The following is an 18,457-nucleotide window of genomic DNA, read 5'->3' on the forward strand; positions in this document are numbered from 1 at the left end:
ACGAGTCATGGCGTTGAGATGCCTGTAGTCAACACACAGCCTCCAGGTTCCGTCCTTCTTTTTGACCAAAATGACTGGTGATGAGAAGGTGATGTGGCTGCGTTGAATTATCCCAGACTGGAGAAGTTCCTGCACTTGTCTGTCTATCTCTGTCTTGTGTTCTGGTTTATGGCGGTATGGTATGATGTTAACTGGCTGAGGCCCCGACATAAGTGGAATAGTGTGGTCACAGGCATGGCGTGGTGGTAGTCCTTCTGGTTCACCAAAAACATCTGCAAACTCTGCTAACAGTGGTTGCAGGTCCTGGGGTTCAGAAACGGGAGCTCCCCGCTCCTTGCTGACCGGGTATAACAGACACATGTGCAGGAGAGACCCCTGGCGGTGCAGCTGCTGCAATTGTGCGTTGTTGATCACATGGCACTGGGTGGACGGAGCTTCATGACCAAACAAACTGGCAGGGCCGAGAGCAGTAGGAATGCGCAGATGTTTGTTCCGCCAGTCCACAGTCATTAGGCCGTGCTGTTCCAACCAATCCATTCCCAGGATGGTGTCATACACCCCAAGTTGCAAGATATTAAAATCCATGGTGAAATACAGCCCTTGGGACGACCAGCGGCACACTGGTATGGATGCAGAACAGAGCAATTCACCCCCGTCAGCCACTTGGACACGGCAGGGTTGGCGTAATGCTCGGGAGCCTGACAAGCGGTCGGCCAGTTGCTGGCCGATGAAGGACGTAGAGCTCCCACTATCGACCAGAATGAGCACCTCCTGATCTTGCATGGTGGCCAATAGTTGGAATGCTTTGGGTGGCACGCCGCCATCGAGAGCAGGATGCGAGATGGCGTGTACTTGCTGGACTTCTCCTTCTTGGTCAGATGAAGAATCAACGCCGAAGAGTTCAAGCATTTCATCAACGACGTGCAGCTGGACAGAGGTAGGGCAGACATGATCAGGGCCCCATCGCTCGCCGCATTTGAAGCACAACCCTCGGGCGCGTTGGTAGTCGCGGTGGGCCCTGACCTTGGAGGTGTCTGCTCGCGTGGCATCGGTGTCGCGGCGATCTGTAGCGCCTATTGCAGCCGTAGGACGAGCCAATGGAAGAGGCAGGGGCAGCGCCATCCCTGACCGTGGCGCTGGCTCTGGTGGTCGGGGAAGGGTGCCGAAAACCCCATTAGCCACCTCTTCTTGTAGCAGGGTGAGGGCACACGCCGTGTCCAGGTCCGATGGCCGTTGTACCAAGACCACCACACGTATATCCTTCCACATCCCCTCCACAAAGCGCGTGAGGAAATAAAATGGATGAATTGAGTCAGAATAGGAACTCAGATGATTAATGATCAATTCAAACTTCTCAATGTAATCAGCAACAGTAGTGGTCTGCTTGACAGTGTAAAATTGTCAGATCAGTGTTTGGTGCCGATCGCGTCCGAAACATGTGCAAAGCAACACAGTGAAAGCATCCCAATCGTACTCAGAGATGCGTTTCTGAATAGATTGCAAATTGCTGCTGATCCCGAAAAAATCAGGGCTGCCACGGGTACCTAGAAGGAAGGAAGGATAGTGAACATGTGGACATATTGCTCACAGAGCGTCTTCCACAGGTTTGGGTTCTCCCCCGAGAACCGCGGAAAGGAAATGGAGGGGTGTGCATGGCCAAGCCCTGTGAGGAGTTGGCTAGCATGTGCGAAGCGTGACAGAGCAGAGGGAGAGGATGGGGCGTCGCACTGACCGTTTGCCGGGAGCGGCAGTGGGGTCTGGAACGACGCCGCCGGCGGCCCCCATGTGATGTTTAACTCGTCGCGGTCCTCAGACCCATAGGGATCGCGCACCGTGCCGGTCCCGGCGCTTGAACCAGCATCGAGCGTCCCTAGCGGTGGCGGAACGAGTGTCATACCCGCCGCTGCGTCCTCACTCGCTGGTTGCATCGCCGACGTCGCGGATTGCAGTGCTGCGACTGTTGCGCCCAGCTCGGAGATGCGTTGCTCCAGATCAGGTCGCCAAGTCAAGAGGTCGTCAATCTTGGCCCCCGTGGCTTGTTGGGCCTTGGTGTTGGCCTCGATGAGTGACTCCCACCGGTCGAAGAAGGACTAGATCGACGGATCCATCAATTCAAGGAGAGCTCGGCCCTGATAGGTGCTTCTGGTTTCTATAAATTGCGCTAGATTGACGAGCGGAAGGGGGCGGTGGACTGGTCTCTGATACTAGATGTAAGAGTAGTGATAGGAGAGGCGATCTATTGCTCTGAATTAATGTAGTTGATGCGATGACAAACAGGAGTACAGGAATTGGGGAAGAAACATGAAGGAAGATGAACTAGGGTTCGTGTCGCCGTCGGTTCGGTGATCCACTGGATGCCTGGCTTCTCCCTCGCGTTGTCTTAATAGTGGTTGTTGCAGCTGGGCTTCACCGCATCCATTTCGGCCCAGCCACCCGAGAGTTGGGCTTCTGGGCCCATGGTGGTCGATGGGCAGCAGGTGAGTGGTGCGAGCCGCTGCCCTGTGGGCCCCGTTGGTCGGTGACGCCAGCTGGGCTTGGTGCAGGAGTGGCGCTGACAGTGTGGCATAGGATGGCGACTCTAGTTTAGTTATGAGATTGAAATGTGTATGTGCATGCTCAATCGAACCTAGTTTTTCGAGTAAAGACTTTGAAATCTCCTTCGAAGCAGTTCGTTTAGCTTCTGGACACCTAGTTAAAAGTCATTGGTAATGAGTTGGATGACCTGTTCCACAAGTCAATCCAGCAATTGTGTTTGAAATCCAACTGTTTTGCCACATGTCGCATGTACATTGGGTAGCCCTGCCTCCAATGGTCATGTCATCCCTCGGGATTGCTCCCGGCTATATAGCCATCCCTCTCCGGAAAATTGCTTTTGGAGGCCGAGCTACATGGAGGCCTCAATTTGCAATTTTCAAAATTCATATTTCTACGTTTTCAAAAATCTAAAAAAAAAGAAATACATGGAGGCATAATGTACATGTGTGTAAGTTCTTCGAACGAAATGCATTGAAATGATGGTTCTGAAAAAAAAATCTGGGGCTTTTCAGCACATGATAGTATTTATTCTTTTTTTACTATGAATACGCAAAGCTTGTGTATCATTGCATTGATAGAAGGAAAGCAGAAAAGTACATAAGAGGGCACAACACATAGCACACACGCATACATGAGAAGACGTGGGCATGGGACCCGGAGCAGACAGACACAGGATTCTCTACCTGAAAAAAAGAAAAAACCACAACTAAACCACCAAGCAAGACCCAAGTAGAGGGGCAAGCCGAACCTCCAAAACATCAAACATCTCTAAATCCAACACCGAGGATGTCGCGAGCAAGCAAGATGGCGCCTTCAAGAAGGGGAATGACATCATGATGACGCCGTCATCCGATCCGAAGAACCAGACCAAGGGTTCCCCTGGTGCTCGAAGAGGCCGGGGCACACAGAGGCCATGGCAGCGCCTCCAAGAAGGGAAACGACACCCATGGGTGCCGCCGCTACCAATGTCGGCGAGCCGAGCAGGGATTTGGACACATCAGGGTCCGGAGATGATTTAGTCGCTTTGTTGGTCAAGATCACCACCTCATGAAAGGGTGGGTGGGGCCCATGAACTTCTTTTTTGAACAGGTCGCATTTATAATATAAGTCTTTGAGATTCCAATATGTACTACATATAGAGCAAAACGAGTGAATCTACACTCTAAAATATGTCTACATACATCTTTATGTAGTTCATATTGAAATCTCTAAGGACTTATATTCAGGAACGAAGGGAGGAAATTTCAACCTTGTATACTTGCATATTTGTTTCAACTTTTTCGAAACCAGAAAGTTTGAATTTTGAATTTTTCAGAAATGTCAGCCTCCATGGAGCCCGGTCACCAAAACGCCTCACTCTCCTCCCGGCTATATATTTGCCAGATCGATCTAGTTAGACAGCTCCTTTGTAATTCTCATTATAGTCTATCCATAACTTTTTTTTTATCCGGAAACTCATATTGACATCAAAGGGCAAGCAAAGCAGACATCTAAGTGCACAAGTCCTCCCGGGTGAGAAGATACAAGTGTCAAGCAGACATAACAGTTTATGAGACACGCGATGATAATATAATAACAAGTTTCTACAGTCGATGCAAAACTGACAGCCAAATTTCCACAAGTAAGGATAAACAAGCCAACGAAGCGTGTACATCGGAGGCACTTGACACTTGCAGGCAGAGTTCCCTACAGGCCGAGACCAACGGTTCGGCCATCTCTCCGTCGCAGGCCTGCTACATAGAGTTTCTCCAGGTCGGTGTCGAGCTCCTCTTGTTTCTTGACTTCTGCTGGACCCTCCTCCTTGATGCCGGCCTTGCTCTCTTGAACTGAGGCAGAGGCATTGCTCTTCACACCCTGCATTAGGCCAAGGCATCCTCAGACTCTAAAAATGTGTTAGTGCATCGCAGAGTAATGGGGTATATATGTTGTTGCTCAGCAGAATTCAGATCAGTACTATATTTCAAAAATTACAGATCTTGAAGGAATTACCATGAGTTTGTTGAATTTCTCTTGGCGCTCCCGATCAGAAAACAGATTTGAGTCCCAGTGAGTACTTGTCTGAAGCATTAGGACGAAGGTAAAAATATGTTGCAAAAGTATGGTATGCAGTAATAGTGGTATGGAAAGAAGCAAGTTCAAAATAAATAGATGCTAACGAAGATATACCTCTGGAGGGTTATTCTTTTTGTTACCCCAGAGCAGCTTCTTCTTCTGGTCAGTGGATAGCCGCCCAGTTCCGACTCCAAATCCTACAATGTTCTTATTCACTGCAATAGAACATGAAAGGAGGTGGTCAGTCATGTAAGTGGAAGATTGCATAGCTCTGATCTAGTATCATGGAAGAGTTAACATCTTAGTCATATCACTGGACCATCATGGAACCAAATTCTTGTGCTAACCAAGAAATGTTCAGCCAACAAATATACTATACCCACTTTATTTCACACAAAACCATATTTTTAATAGGTGCACACATCAAATTCAAGAAATAGCACAGAAGAACCTTAACTAATGAAGACATAGATCCTTGAGATGGTGCAAAAATGAAAGAAAAAATATTGACAACAAACTGAGGGGACTCACCTAATTCAGCAGCTTTCATTGCTGCAACTTTTGCTGCATTCAGATGATTCATGGTTTCCTCTTTAATTCCTGATGCAGAATTAGCAGAAACTATGTTTAAGGTCAAGAAGTCCATAATCACATCTCAATAGAATAATGCATCAGTGTGTCAGTACAAGAAATTTTCAGAACTAACAAAAGAAACAAAATATTAACCTGAAGTATCCATTTCCATGTGCTGTTCATTTTCAACATCTGGACCAACAGAACTGAATAAGCTTCTTCTCTTCTGCCTAGTTTCTAACTCAGGTTCTGCTGCGCAGCTGCTTTTCTCGATTTCCTTGCCACTTCTCTTCTTTAGAGCTTCGTCCTGCTTGAACTTTTCCTTGTTTTTACTTTCACCTTCTTCTGGATACCTTCTGGAAGAGTAGGTTTCCTTTCTTAAATCAGCATCTTTCTCATACTCTGTGACATCATGTCTACGGTATTCACGTGGGGACTCATGTTTTTCCTGATTCTTACTCCTCTGCTCTCGCTTAACAGATTTGCCCCCATACCTGCTGTCAGCATTTCTCCAATCACCATGTGATCTATCAGATGTGCCATCACGCTTTGAAGGATCATAGTAAATGTCAGCCTTTGACTCCCGATCTGGCCGAGAAGTTCTAGGATGGCTCCTTTCATCATCAGCACGTTTATCATGATACCTCCTATAATCATCATGCCTCCTGGATTCACGTGATGCTCCGTAGGAATGCCTATCAGAATGCCTAACAAACTCATGACCTCTGCCTGGTCTGGCATGACTATCATTCTGTAGATCTCTCACATTATCTTTCCTTCCATAACCCTCACTCCCCTTAGAGTGGCCATCCTTGACTTCAACTGGACTACGGCTCCTCCCACGGTTAGTGTTCATCTTGCACCCAGCAGTATCTATATCAATTAAACAGCAATTCAACAGTTCAATAACGGGCAGATTTACTAGATCGCACTAAGGGGCAAATCTTTCTTAGCATTGATCATTATACACACTAGGGGACACTGGGTTCATACTGTATGGACCGAGGGCTTGGGTGCAATTGTGGTCACTGAAACTAACACAAGTCACAAAAATATATGGATTTTATTTATGCAAAATGTACTTCATGGTTCAATTACATATGTATAAAATTTCAAGCTCAAATCCATTCTATGATTCTGTCTTTAGAGTGAAAAAGGTGAAAAATCTGTCAATTTGAATTCTTACAAATGCTAGAATTTTCTCATTTTGTTACCCTTAACACATAATAAATTGGAATTCGAAATGATAATTAGGTGGAGTAAATTCAGAAGTACATCCAGATTTTAACCCGGAATTTTTCCACCATGGCAACTGCGTCCTAAAGCCTTGGTTATACAATACAGCCCCTGGGATACTTTCTAGTAAAGACTAGTTAAAAAATAATTACATCCATTGGCCATCACACTTGAGTTCAGTTGATATGCTAGGGTTTCACATGCCTGTTAAACAAGTGATATGCATCTCAAATGGATTTCAAAAGACTAACTAGGCGCTGCTTCTTACACTTCGAATGAAAATAACATGATCCGGTGTTGTACTCCCTCCAAATCTTCTTCCTCAAACTAAGTGGACCAATACAAGTTGGAGAATCAAATAAAGAAAGGAAGCAACATAGTGCTGAACTATAGAGTTCTGTGCTTGGGTGGTAAGAGTCCAAGGACCAAGGATAGGGAACTCGCCCTTAGCGTAACCACCAGGATGTTCTGATTCTAGGGTGGAAGAGGCCATAGCGCTTACTGGGAGCTTTGATTATTCATTGGTTGATCCAAACAAAATGCAAGCAGCACAACGGCAGCCATTTATAATGCGCTTAGCTTAAGAAAACTGTCCCTGTCTTAAACTTACCCAGACTCCTCTTTATGATTCAACGGAAGGACACTTCGCATAGCACACAAATCTAAAAACATAGTTATATGGATAAATAAAAATGGGAATCCTAAACTAATGTGTGTTTGAGAATAGATAGAGATTGTAATGCCATTAGACTTGCCATGAAAGATAGTTTGTGTGTGTTTCAGTGTCTTCAACTTGATGTACTCTCTTCAGTTATTCAATGAAGTTGGGTCGTTTACTAAAAGAAAAAACTACATAGCTAATATTTCATGTACTGGCTTTGCTAGAAACTAGATAGCAATGGGTGGTGGACTTGGTCCTAGATTATTCTGTGATGACGAATATCTGAGTCTGTGTGCATGTGTAAGCACCATGTTCTGTGTGCATGTATAAGTTCATATGTTCTCTGTATAAGCTCATGTGCTCTCTGTGTTCTGTATGATATATGTAAATAGAAAAGTACTTTTGGATCTCATGTGTGAATGTGGGTGAGAATGCTCACTTACTAACAATATTTCTAGATGTGCAACAATCCAAAAATCAACTAGCATGCTTACACAGTTCTGATCTACTCCCTCCGTCCCATAATGTAAGATGTTTTTGGACACTACACTAGTGTCAAAAAACGTCTTATATTAAGGGACGGAGGGAGTATGTTTTTTGTGCTTGCAGATCATATGAATCAGGGACCTCCTGTTCATAGTAGATAGTGTGGTAGTAATGTACTACAATTACCACCCTTTAGTAATGTAAATGTACCAGGGACCTCCTAAGTATGTGTAGTTTGTGTACAAACGCCTGGGCAGTAGTAGCCACTGTACCTCATGCTCACAGACACTATTCAGCTGAAGCAGGTGAAACTTGGTGTGGAGCTCAGCTGACAGAAGCGCACACACAGAAAATGAAATCAAAAAATATTTTCATGATCTTTTTCCACTGGTACTCACATCCGAATCATACCAGTTGCTTGCGTATCCATTAATTTCACAACTTACTTGGTATTGTTGTTTGTCAATATTGTTCATTTGTGGTCGTTCAGTACACTCAAATGGTTCACTGTGTGATAATATATCCATTGCAACTTAGATGATCTCATGGTGGTCATGTTTTGTCCAGTGTGGAATCAGCTTGGTATAATTCTTGTTAACACCATCTTCTTTTCTTTCATAAGGGAGGAGACAATTCAACATTGTCGGTTGGATCAGTAGTCACGTGGCCTCATGGCTGTGGACTGTAGAATCTCTGTCTGTAAATGATGTTTTATGACTGGCAACAATGTGTTCGACATGTATGTAATCCTTTTGCGGCCCATGTTCTACTACACATTATATGATTACAATTGTGAAGCATGGGTGGTTTGCTTGTATGACTGCCTGGGTAGGTGTACAATTTAATCTGTACTATTTGAGATTGAATATTTGGAACAACATTTTCTTGTATCCACGTATTTAGCTTGAAATAGTCTGGACTCATAGGATAATTGCTGTTGAAAATTCCATCACTACCTTTTACTCTAAATAAAGTTGCAAATAGGTAGTTCTTATTGAGTAATCAATAGGGTACAGTATTCTTTCTAGTGTTTTGTATAGCTGAAAGCTGCCTAAATAAATAATGTTTAATGCAAAAACAGTATTTGGTTCAGCTGCAATCTGCTCGTAAGATTTGTGTGTTATTCTCATGTTACCCAAAGAAAGAGGGGGAGAGGGATTAGAAGAGGCTCAATCCCTAGGGGATTGGGTGGCTCCCGTGGTCTAAGGTACGCTCTGAGTGGGCGACTGCAAGGGAAGAGAGGGAGCAGCCTGAGCGGAAGCTGCAGGTCGCCGCAGGCGATGGAAGACGAGCAGGGGGAGACGGAGGGAGCCGCCTCCGTCGGGGCTAGGGAGGCAGGGCTGGATGGAGAGGAGGGAGAGGAAGGAGGAGGTGAGTTACCTGAGGGAAGTCCTTCGTCGTCGTCGGACTAGTCGCCGGAGGCACCGAGTCCGTCCGCTCGTGCGCCGTCACCCCGTCGCCTCGTTCGTTCGGTAGGGTTCCTTCGCCTCAAGACGCAGGCCCAAATCCCGGCCGATCCCTCTGCTTTTTTCTTCTTCTTTGAAGAAGGACCAATCGTTCTGTAGTACCACGAGAGTTGTATCTCGCTCAACGCGAGATGGAAGCTTTCCTCCGAGCCACAAGATTGGGCCAGCCCATCCCCGTATATACCTCGCTAGCTCGCCGCTGGTTCGCTGTTCGCTTCGGTTTCCTTTGGGGTTTTTTTTTCGTTTCTTTTCGTCTTTTCTTCTGGTTTTTGGTTTCATCACCAGATTTCCGTTTTGGTGTTTTTTCATTGTTTTTCAATCGGGTTTTACGTTTCTTTTCTCAGTTTTACAGGTTTTTCTCTTTTTCTGGTTTTTTTCGTTTCTTTCTCATTTTCAATGATTTTATATGTTTCCTATTTCTTGTATTTTCCTTTCATTTTCTTTGTTTCTTTCCTGGTTTTCATTCTTTCTTTTTATTGTTTCTTTTTTGGTTTTCACTGTTTTCATTCTTTTGCACTGGTTTTCATTGGTTTCTTTAATTTATTGTTTCTTCTGTCCATTTTATTGGTTTTTTTCTTTCTCTTTTCGTACATAACAGGAATGGGTTTTTATAAATGCTTAACATTTTTCCCAATTACACAAACATTTTGCGTATACATCTTAAACATTGTTCTGTACACATTAACATTTTCCAAATACATTATTAATATTTTTTTAAAATGTATAATTTGGTGCCAACCTTTTACATATGCATCCAACATTTTTCATATACATCACAAAGATTTATTATATACAAGTTTATCATTTTCCAAATACATGATCCATTTTTAAAAAAATTTATACTCCCTCTGGTCCAAAACAAGTGTCGTCGTGTTAGTTCAAATTTGACCTAAAATCATGACACTTCTTTTGGATTCATGGTTTTAGTTCAAATTTGAAAACTAAAACCACGTCACTTATTTTGGATCGGAGGGACTATTTTTTACATCTACTTTTTCCATACACATTGACCATTTTTCATACACATCATTAGCATATTTTAAAACATATATATTGTATGTCCATTTTTTTCATATACATCAGGAACCTTTTTTTATATACACATGTAACGTTTTCCAAATACATGATTAAATTTTTTGAACACATACATATTTTTATTTTTACTTTTTTAATACATATTGTACATTTTTGTATACATCGGGAACATATTTTTTAATACATTTTTGTATAGGGGTATCTTGTGGGCGAGCTCTCCTTCCCTCTGGCCACATGGGCCGGCTGCATGCTGGCCCGCGTTGCTTTTTGGTTTTGTGGGCTGTTTGGGGCTTTTGTTTTTTGCTATTTTCCTCACCATTTTACCCCTTGAATTTCAATTTTAATGTTAAAATGCGAAATGTCACACCCAGTGTTTTGTAACATTGTCGTTGCATTAATAAAGCATGAAAAATTGGACCAACAAAATTTTTTACATCATTTGGCTTTTTATTTGATTTGGATTTTTTACTGTGATTTCAAGTGCTCATGAAAACCAAAACATAGCTCCACCTCCTATACTTCATCTCTTTGGTCCAAAACTTTGCCCAATGATCATGCCATGTGTATAGGACAGAATAGTGTTCTCTTACAAAAATAATTTGGCCAAAAAGTATTTTCTAAATTAAGTTTTTCAAAAAAACCCTGAGTTAAGGCTTGAACTACAAGTACTAACTTTGGGTTGTGAAAAATATTTCAAAAGTTATATTTGACTCCTATTAGATATAGGACTCCCATAAACCACAAAAATATAATTTTAAAAGTTATTTTGCTATTTTATCTAAAGGTTTTTCTTAAGGCCAGAAATGGTCTTTAATAGTCTTTAATAGGTTAAAACTATTTTTAATGTTTCAAAAATATTTGAGAAAGTTTAGGGAAGCTAATTGGACATATATTGTCCATATATATGAGTTTCAACACATGGTCATGAGCAAAATATAGGTCAAAGCCCTCAAAAACCGTTTCTGGATATTTCAAGCTTTTGAAATATTTACGAAGGAAAGTTCCTCCATAAATTCCAAGAAAATTCTACCTTGTCATAATTGACCTATGGAATGATCTTGCCAGGTCTCATGGCAACCCCACCAAACCCTCTCAAAACATCCCCTGTTCATTTCCAAGTTTGATCAACTTTACAATGTCAAACATGTCCAAATGAGTTCAAACTTGGTACACATGTTCAAATGGACTAATAATTCACCTAGACCAAGTGATGCATCAAGGAGAATAGGGTAGACCAGTTGGATCTAAAGAAAAAAACATTTTATGTCCATTTCTAGGGTTTACAAAAGTTGCATTGGACACTTTCTCCATTTGACCTCAAAACTGGTGGACACTACTAATTTGTGATGCCACTCACTCCTGTTAAGTCTCAAAGCAAGTTGAGTAACCTAGATATCTCAAACCAACATCAAACACCTTCTCACAGAAACTCAAAATTCATGTTTAGGCCCCTTCCACTAATCTCCTTGGGTTGAGATTTTTACCATAACCCCTCCTAGTCCCCCTCTACCCCCTGTATGCTTTTCTGCCCCAGGAGCAATGATGAAGGGGGAAGAACCCCATTTTTTCTTCTCTGGACAGTGAATTCCTCCCTCTCTCTCAGCCTCCTTCGCTCCCGTCAACTTTCCACAGCATCCAAGGGTCCCCAAGGCTTTTGCCCACACCTCCTGCAACCTCCAGACACAAGTGGACACACGAGGACACGGGAAAGCCATGGATGCCGGACAAAGTCGCGCTCTGGAGCACCTGGCAGGGAACCCGACTGTTGACGCCACATCCCCCGACTACCTCGAGCCTCCCCTGCGCACCAGTCGATGCCCCTCGATGGCCGACCCATGCCAGAAGGCCTCCCACTTGTTCCCGCGCACTCCTTTCTCTCACATGGCTCGCGCTAAAGCGCCGCCCTAAAAGTGTGTTATATCGACTAGAGGGGGGGTGAATAGGCGATTTTTATGAATTCTTCACTAAGGAATTTGCCGGTGAGGAAATTCCTAAGTGAAGAACTACTTGCAGCGGAATAAGTACTCAGAAGTAAGCATAACAGAATACAGGCATGGTCATCATGATGAAATGAAGACACGCATAGAGTACAGAAAGCGTAAACACAGGATAACACAAGATGAAGACAAACAGAATGAAGAAATTGAACTGAGGAAATTGAGAAAGTCTTCAGTCAAAGTCTTCAAACACAGATATGAACTATCACTCAACACAGTAATGAGGGAATGAAAGAGTTGAGGAAATAGAACCAGTAAGGTTGGTGAAGACAATGATTTGGTAGACCGGTTCCAACTGTTGTCTTAGTTGTACGTCTGGTTGGAGCGGCTGAGTATTTAAACTCGAGGACACACAGTCCCGGACACCCAGTCGCTGAGCACGCAGCTTAGGACACCAAGTCCTCACCTTATTCTCCTTGAACTAAGGTCACACAGACCTCGTCCAATCACTCGTGGTAAGTCTTCAGGCGACTTCCAAACCTTCACAGACTCGGTCACTCGGCGATCCACAATTCCTCTTGGATGCTCTAGACCATGACGCCTAACCGTCTGGAAGAAGCACAGTCTTCAAAGGTAACAAGCGTCGGATCCACGCAGGATCAATACCTTCAGTGATGCTCAATCACTTTGGGTTTGTAGGTGTTTGGGTTTGGGTTTTTCCTCACTCGATGATTTTCGCTCAAAGTCCTCGGAGGATGGGATGCTCTCAAATGACAAGTGTCAGTTTCTCTCGGAGCAGTCAACCAGCTAGTGGTTGTAGGGGGCGGCTATTTATAGCCTAGGGAGCAGCCCGACATGATAAGACATAAATGCCCTTCAATGATATGACCGTTAGGTGGATAAGATATTTTGGGACAGCTGGCGCGCATCACAGCAACGATCGGAAATTTAACTCTCAAATTCCTCAGGGCTATCATGTTCCTCACTGTGTAGGCAATCCGCATTGTCGAATTCCTAACCCCTCAGTCAGAACAAATTCCTCAGCGACCAGAAGAACTTCGTCTCTATCACTGAAGAAATTGACTGAACTGTATGAGATTTCCAATGGCTTCACTCGAAGGGATTGGTAGGTGTAGGATTTTGAGTTGAGCATCACATGGAAATTTTTCCTTAGTATTTCCTCGACCCCCTTTAACAGTATGGTGTTTCCTATGACTCAAGAAAGAGAAAAACAAAACTATGAAAACGAAAGTCTTCAAGCTTCATATTCCTCGCATGAATATCAAGTCTTCACAGACACACCAATTTCTTCACTTTCAAAGTCTTCATGAAAGTCTTCAGGAATACCAAAATCTTCAGTCGAAGATATTCATTTTTAGGGGTCGACTTTCTGGGTAAATATCAAACTCCTCATAGACTTATAGACCTGTGTACACTCATAAACACATTAGTCCCTTAACCTATAAGTCTTCAATACACCAAAATCACTAAGGGGCACTAGATGCACTTACAATCTCCCCCTTTTTGGTGATTGATGACAATATAGGTTAAGTTTTCAACGGGGATAAACATATGAAGTGTAAGTACTGATATTGAGGAATTTGATTGCAAGATATAGAAGAACTCCCCCTGAAGATGTGCATACTGAGGAATTTGCTTTTGAAGCAATGCACACTTGAAGAGTTGAATCATGGAGATCTCCCCCTATATCTTGTAATTCATACATGCATTTGACATATAATATGAAGAATTTGAAATGCATGAAGAAATATGGTGCCTGATGAAATTCAGCATGCATGCAATAATATTAATGAGGAACAAGCATGCAGAATAACGCATCAAGAGTATTAGAGCACAGTGCATCAAAAGTATCAGAGCACCATCGGGTTTAAGATTACAACTCGATCCAATAAAAGTTTCAGAAGAGCGAGAGTTGTAACTTAGCAAAAAAATGCCCATATAATAGACCCGCTTGAAGACTAACTCAAATTTCTCCCCCTTTGTCATCGAATGACTAAAAGGATCGAAACTGAGGACTAACGCCCCTGAAGAATATCAAGTTGATGGAGGAGCGTCAGCGTTGTCGGGGTCGGTTGTCGTAGTAGGGCCTGCCGCAGTGTCGTCCAAGTCTTCATTTTCATCAGTGTCGTGCGATGAAGAATAGGAGCTGGCCACCAAGGAAGGAACCTTGACCTTCTTGAATTTCTTCGGTGGAGGTGCGGACCGATCAAATTCTTCCTTGAGACCCATTCTCTTCAAATCTTCTGCGCTATAGACATGAGATAGAAAAGCCCAGGTACGGTTGAAGGTTTCATGGAGGTAGTAGTGGTTTTTCTTCACTGCATTGTGTGTTGAGGTCATGTTGTGAAGAATTGAACCAAACTGACGCTTGACCCATTTATGATTGCGATCAACTTTCTGATGAAGACTGAGGAGTAACTCACGATCAGTCATCACCCTGGGTGTTGTGGCTTGAGGAATTTGCTTGGCAGAGGTGTTGGCAGCAGAGTCATGTGTGGCAGAGTCATCATTGGTGGAGTAGGATGCAGCCTTGCGAAATTGACCATCCAATGGACGAATGCCTTCATCTGTCACAGCAGTTGCCTTGCCTTTGTCATCGGCTGAGGAAAATGTCCGTTTGAGGACTTCAATTGGAGGCAAGTAGCTGCCATGGTTCAGAGTATCAGCCTTGTAATTGAGTGAAGACCTTGTCCTGATGAACCTCATAATCCATGGTGCATAAGGCTTCAGCTCAAATGGTGACATAGCAATATTCACTAGAGTCCTCATGAAGAAATCATGGAAGTTGACGGGAACACCATGAATGATATTGAAAAGCATATTCTTCATGATGCCAACAACTTCTTCATCATTTGAGTCGTGGCCTTTGATAGGACTCATTGTCTTCGTCAGAATGCGATAGACAGTCCGAGGCACATACAGTAATTCCTTGACGAGGAATTTTGTTCGAGGGGGCTGCCCTGGCTTCAAGGGCTTCATCAGCACTTGCATGTAATGATTTGTAAGCTCAGGTTCGTTGTAGATGCAATGAGCACCTTCAAGGGGAGGACTGAGTGGGAGGGCATGAAGCAATTCAGTTGTTGGTGCCTTGTAGTGAGTATTTTCTGACACCCAGTCCAGCACCCATGAGTTCACATCTTCAGAATTTCCTGTGATGTGCAGCGTTGCATAGAATTGAAGAATGAGTTCTTCATTCCAATCACAGATGTCAGTGCAGAAATTCAGCAATCCAGCATCGTGAAGAACACTAAGGACTGGCTCGAAGACCGACAAAGATTCCATGTCCATGTGAGTAATGTGTGCAGGATCGAAGACTTTGTCTTTGTTGAATAGCATTGAGGAATAGAAATTGGCTTGACTAGCAGTCCAGAAACGCCTCTTCCTTATGCGAGCAGAATCATAGGGGTTGTAATCTGTGAAGAACACATGCTCGCTGAAGAAATCTTCAGCCTTGAACTTTTGCTTCTTTGAGAATGGATCCTTTCGCTTGGGCAGAGGAGTGTCAGTGAGTTGCATCACAACCTCAGGAATCGCAATCTCCAGTTCTTCAGGCTGAGGAATTTCTGGTTCCTCTTTAGTGGCATTCTGCGTGTCCAAAGGATCACCAGCAGCAGTTTCTTCAGCACTAGTGGCTGGAATTTCTTCATGCATAGATGAGGTGGGATGAGTTTCTCCAGAGCCCATCTGAATGGTTGGTGCAGGGGACTGAGGTATTTGTTGTATTGGGGTGAAGAGTGGAGAATTGGGAAGCTAACTTTCCCAAAAGTCATCATTCATCACAGGCGTAGTGCATCCAATATCCATGTCTTCATCTTCAATTTCTTCAACGCCAGCCTCTTCAGCTGTGAACTGAGGCATTGGCGAGGAAGCAACAGGCGTTGAAGGGATCGCATCCACTTCAATTTCTTCATCAATCTGCTCTGACGAAGCAGCAGAATGATTTTCTTCATCAGATCCACTAGGGATCACATATTCTTCACCAAAAGGAACAAGGTCCTTTGATGGCATGGTGGAAATCGGAACAACATCAATCGGATTTTCAAACGAGCTGGTCATAGGCTTCATTTTCTTCGGAGCTGAAGAATCTGAAGCAGCTGATGCTTTCCTTTTCTTCACTGCAGCTCGCTCTACAGCCTTGGTCTTCTTCACATCTGATGCAGATGGAAGGGTAGGAGTTGGTGTAGGCGCAGGAGGAGCTGAGGAATCTGTTTGAATTTCCTCAGGCGCAACTGTTGCAGTTGCCCTGACTTCTTCATTTTCTTCAGGCGCACCACTAGTGGATGCCCTGGCAATTTCTTCAGCGGCTGGAATGGAGTCATCAGCCCTGGAACTAGCATTTTCATCAGCAGCCTGAAAGTCATCAGCGGTGCTGGCATGTTCTTCAGTTTGCTGAGTAGAAGCTTCAGCTTGAGGGATTTCTTGTTGCGATGGGGCTGCAACATTGGTGAACTTCTCAGTCAGTTTAACGAACCTGACTTTGGCTCCTTGCCAATCAGCATAATAAGCATTGAAATCATCGCTGAGGACTTTGATTTCAGCTTGGATCTTGAGGAGTTCATCGGTTGTCATTTTGACAACGTTTTTCCTCAAGAACTTCTCTTTCCTGAACTGAGCCTTCTTGATTTGTCTAGCCTTCTCAAATTTCCATTTCTCTTCAGTGATGAAATGGGTCAGCATGTGACTTTGGCCAGGAGTCAAATGAAAATCAGGCATAGGAGTGTTTGGGTCCTTGTGCCAGAGATCAATGTAATCGAGGATCGCCCTTGGATCCAAAAGCAGTGGTACATTTGTGCCTTTGGCTCTAGTGGCCCTTTCTTGTCTGTCTCTGATGATTTGTGCAAGTTCATCATCATCAGCTTCATCGTCAGATGGCACTTGGAAGGCAACATGTTTCTTCTTCAGACTTGGACGAGGACCTCAGCCAGTTGTTGCCTTTGTCTTCAGCAGAGTGGGGCCTGATGAAGAGTTTGGTGCAGCTGAGGAACTCGCTGAGACACCAGAGGCAATAGAGATTCCTGCAGTCCTTTGGCACGTGGCCAGATGTATAGGTGTTGAGGACCATGCCGGAGCAGCTGAGGACTTTCGGGGAGGAGCTGATGACTTTGGAGGAGCAGGAGCAGCATGAGGAACTGGCCATGAGGGCTTTGAAGAATCTGGCCGTGAGGGTTTTGAAGATTCTAGCCGTGAGGGCATTGCTGAGGAACTTGGCCGCGAGGGCACAGTTGGTGAAGCACTTGGCTTGTGAGCTGGCTTCTTTGCCATTGATTTTCTAGGCTTGACAGAGGCCTCAGTGGCAGCAGCAGTAGCAGAGTCTTCATTGAATTTCCTCACTACTTCTTTGGCTTGTCTTGCCAACTTGGCTTGGCGTTTGGCCCATTCTTCAGGGAAATCCTCACCATGCTTGATGCTGGTGGGGTCAGCTTCTTGGCCAGGTGCCAATGGAGCTCTTGGGCATGGAGGATTTAGTGCGAATTTCTTCATATACTTTGGAGTTACGTACCTGTACTCCCTCCATTCTCTTGCCCATCTCCTTTCAATCCTTTGTATGCGCACCTTGCGCTGATTTTTGTTTTCCTTTCCGAACTTAACCTCATTAGGTGTGCAATAGTCAGCATAGATGTCCTCAGGTATTTCAAACGCAGTCATGACCTCAGGCCTCTTTCCTCCTTTATGTGGCTTCTTACCGTCTGCCATATTCTTCAGTTGAGGAATTTGAACAATGGAATTCTCTGAAGAAGTATGCAACTTTTCTTCGAGGAACGCTGCAAATGAGTTAAGTTGATGAGAACCTAGTGATTCAGCAGCGGACATGAGTACCTGTGAACAGAGTATAGTTGCGAGGAATTTGGAGAGGTCATATGCGTTCTCAGAAGGTTTTCAAAAAGAACAAGTTTGAGGAATTTGACCAGATGAGCCTTGAAGAATTTCACTAAGCGTTCTTTGTCTTAGGTTCCAGAGTTGTATAGATCGAGGATCCACACAATTGAGGAATCTTGAAGAAAAATAATGCTTAGAGAAACGAATCAAGAACAGATGACTAGTGAGGTGTTTTGTGTGTGAGGATTTGAAGAATAAAACACCTCTGAAGATTTTGTAGAGAAAATTTGAATCAAAGAGGGCAGTAAAAGTAACTTTTAATTACCCTTGACGAAGAACACGACGAACTGAGAAGTGTAGATTTGAAGCTCGTTAGTTCGGATCTTCCACGCCCTAACTCGGCGGAGGAAGACAGCTACGGCGGCGGCGGAGTGAAGATTTCCATGGCCGGCGCGAGTACGACGGCGACGAGGTCGAGGCAGTGAACTCTTCCTCACCGACGATGATGGAGTAGCGGCGGCGCTAGGGTTTGAGAAGCTCAAGTGAGAGAGAGAGAGCGGTCGAGCGGAGTAAAGGAAGTGAGGAAGGGGTGAGGGGGTATTCATAGTCATAGTGAAAAATTGTTTGCCCAAAGATTT

General features: G+C 44.1%; 1 protein-coding gene across 2 annotated transcripts; it reads right to left on the reverse strand.

Annotated features, from left to right (window-relative positions):
- Nucleotides 1–3,925: 3,925 nt before the first annotated feature.
- LOC119291030 (nuclear speckle splicing regulatory protein 1-like) lies at nt 3,926–9,076 on the reverse strand. Of its 2 annotated transcripts, none has more exons than XM_037569717.1 (6): nt 8,924–9,076; nt 5,314–6,033; nt 5,119–5,187; nt 4,702–4,802; nt 4,525–4,593; nt 3,926–4,417 (listed from the first exon to the last, which is right to left on the reverse strand). In XM_037569717.1, exons 2-6 carry the CDS (start codon nt 6,014–6,016, stop codon nt 3,929–3,931), a joined length of 1,431 nt encoding a protein of 476 aa, XP_037425614.1. In that variant the 5' UTR covers nt 6,017–6,033; nt 8,924–9,076; the 3' UTR covers nt 3,926–3,928. The 2 variants fall into 2 exon arrangements, with proteins under 2 accessions (XP_037425614.1, XP_037425615.1); XM_037569718.1 differs by having other exon boundaries at nt 4,087–4,389; nt 8,924–9,075.
- Nucleotides 9,077–18,457: the final 9,381 nt, after the last annotated feature.

The sequence above is a fragment of the Triticum dicoccoides genome, chromosome 4B (assembly GCF_002162155.2).
Source record: "Triticum dicoccoides isolate Atlit2015 ecotype Zavitan chromosome 4B, WEW_v2.0, whole genome shotgun sequence".
Classification (NCBI taxonomy): Eukaryota; Viridiplantae; Streptophyta; class Magnoliopsida; order Poales; family Poaceae; genus Triticum; species Triticum dicoccoides.

Excerpts from the sequence above, each read along its gene's own strand:
- LOC119291030 (XM_037569717.1), bottom strand. The coding sequence starts at position 6,016 with ATGAACACTAACCGTGGGAGGAGCCGTAGTCCAGTTGAAGTCAAGGAT. Across the intron at positions 5,188-5,313 it reads CATGGAAATGGATACTTCAG|GAATTAAAGAGGAAACCATG; the intron begins GTTAATATTTTG and ends ATTCTGCATCAG. Across the intron at positions 4,594-4,701 it reads AAAAGAATAACCCTCCAGAG|ACAAGTACTCACTGGGACTC; the intron begins GTATATCTTCGT and ends CTAATGCTTCAG.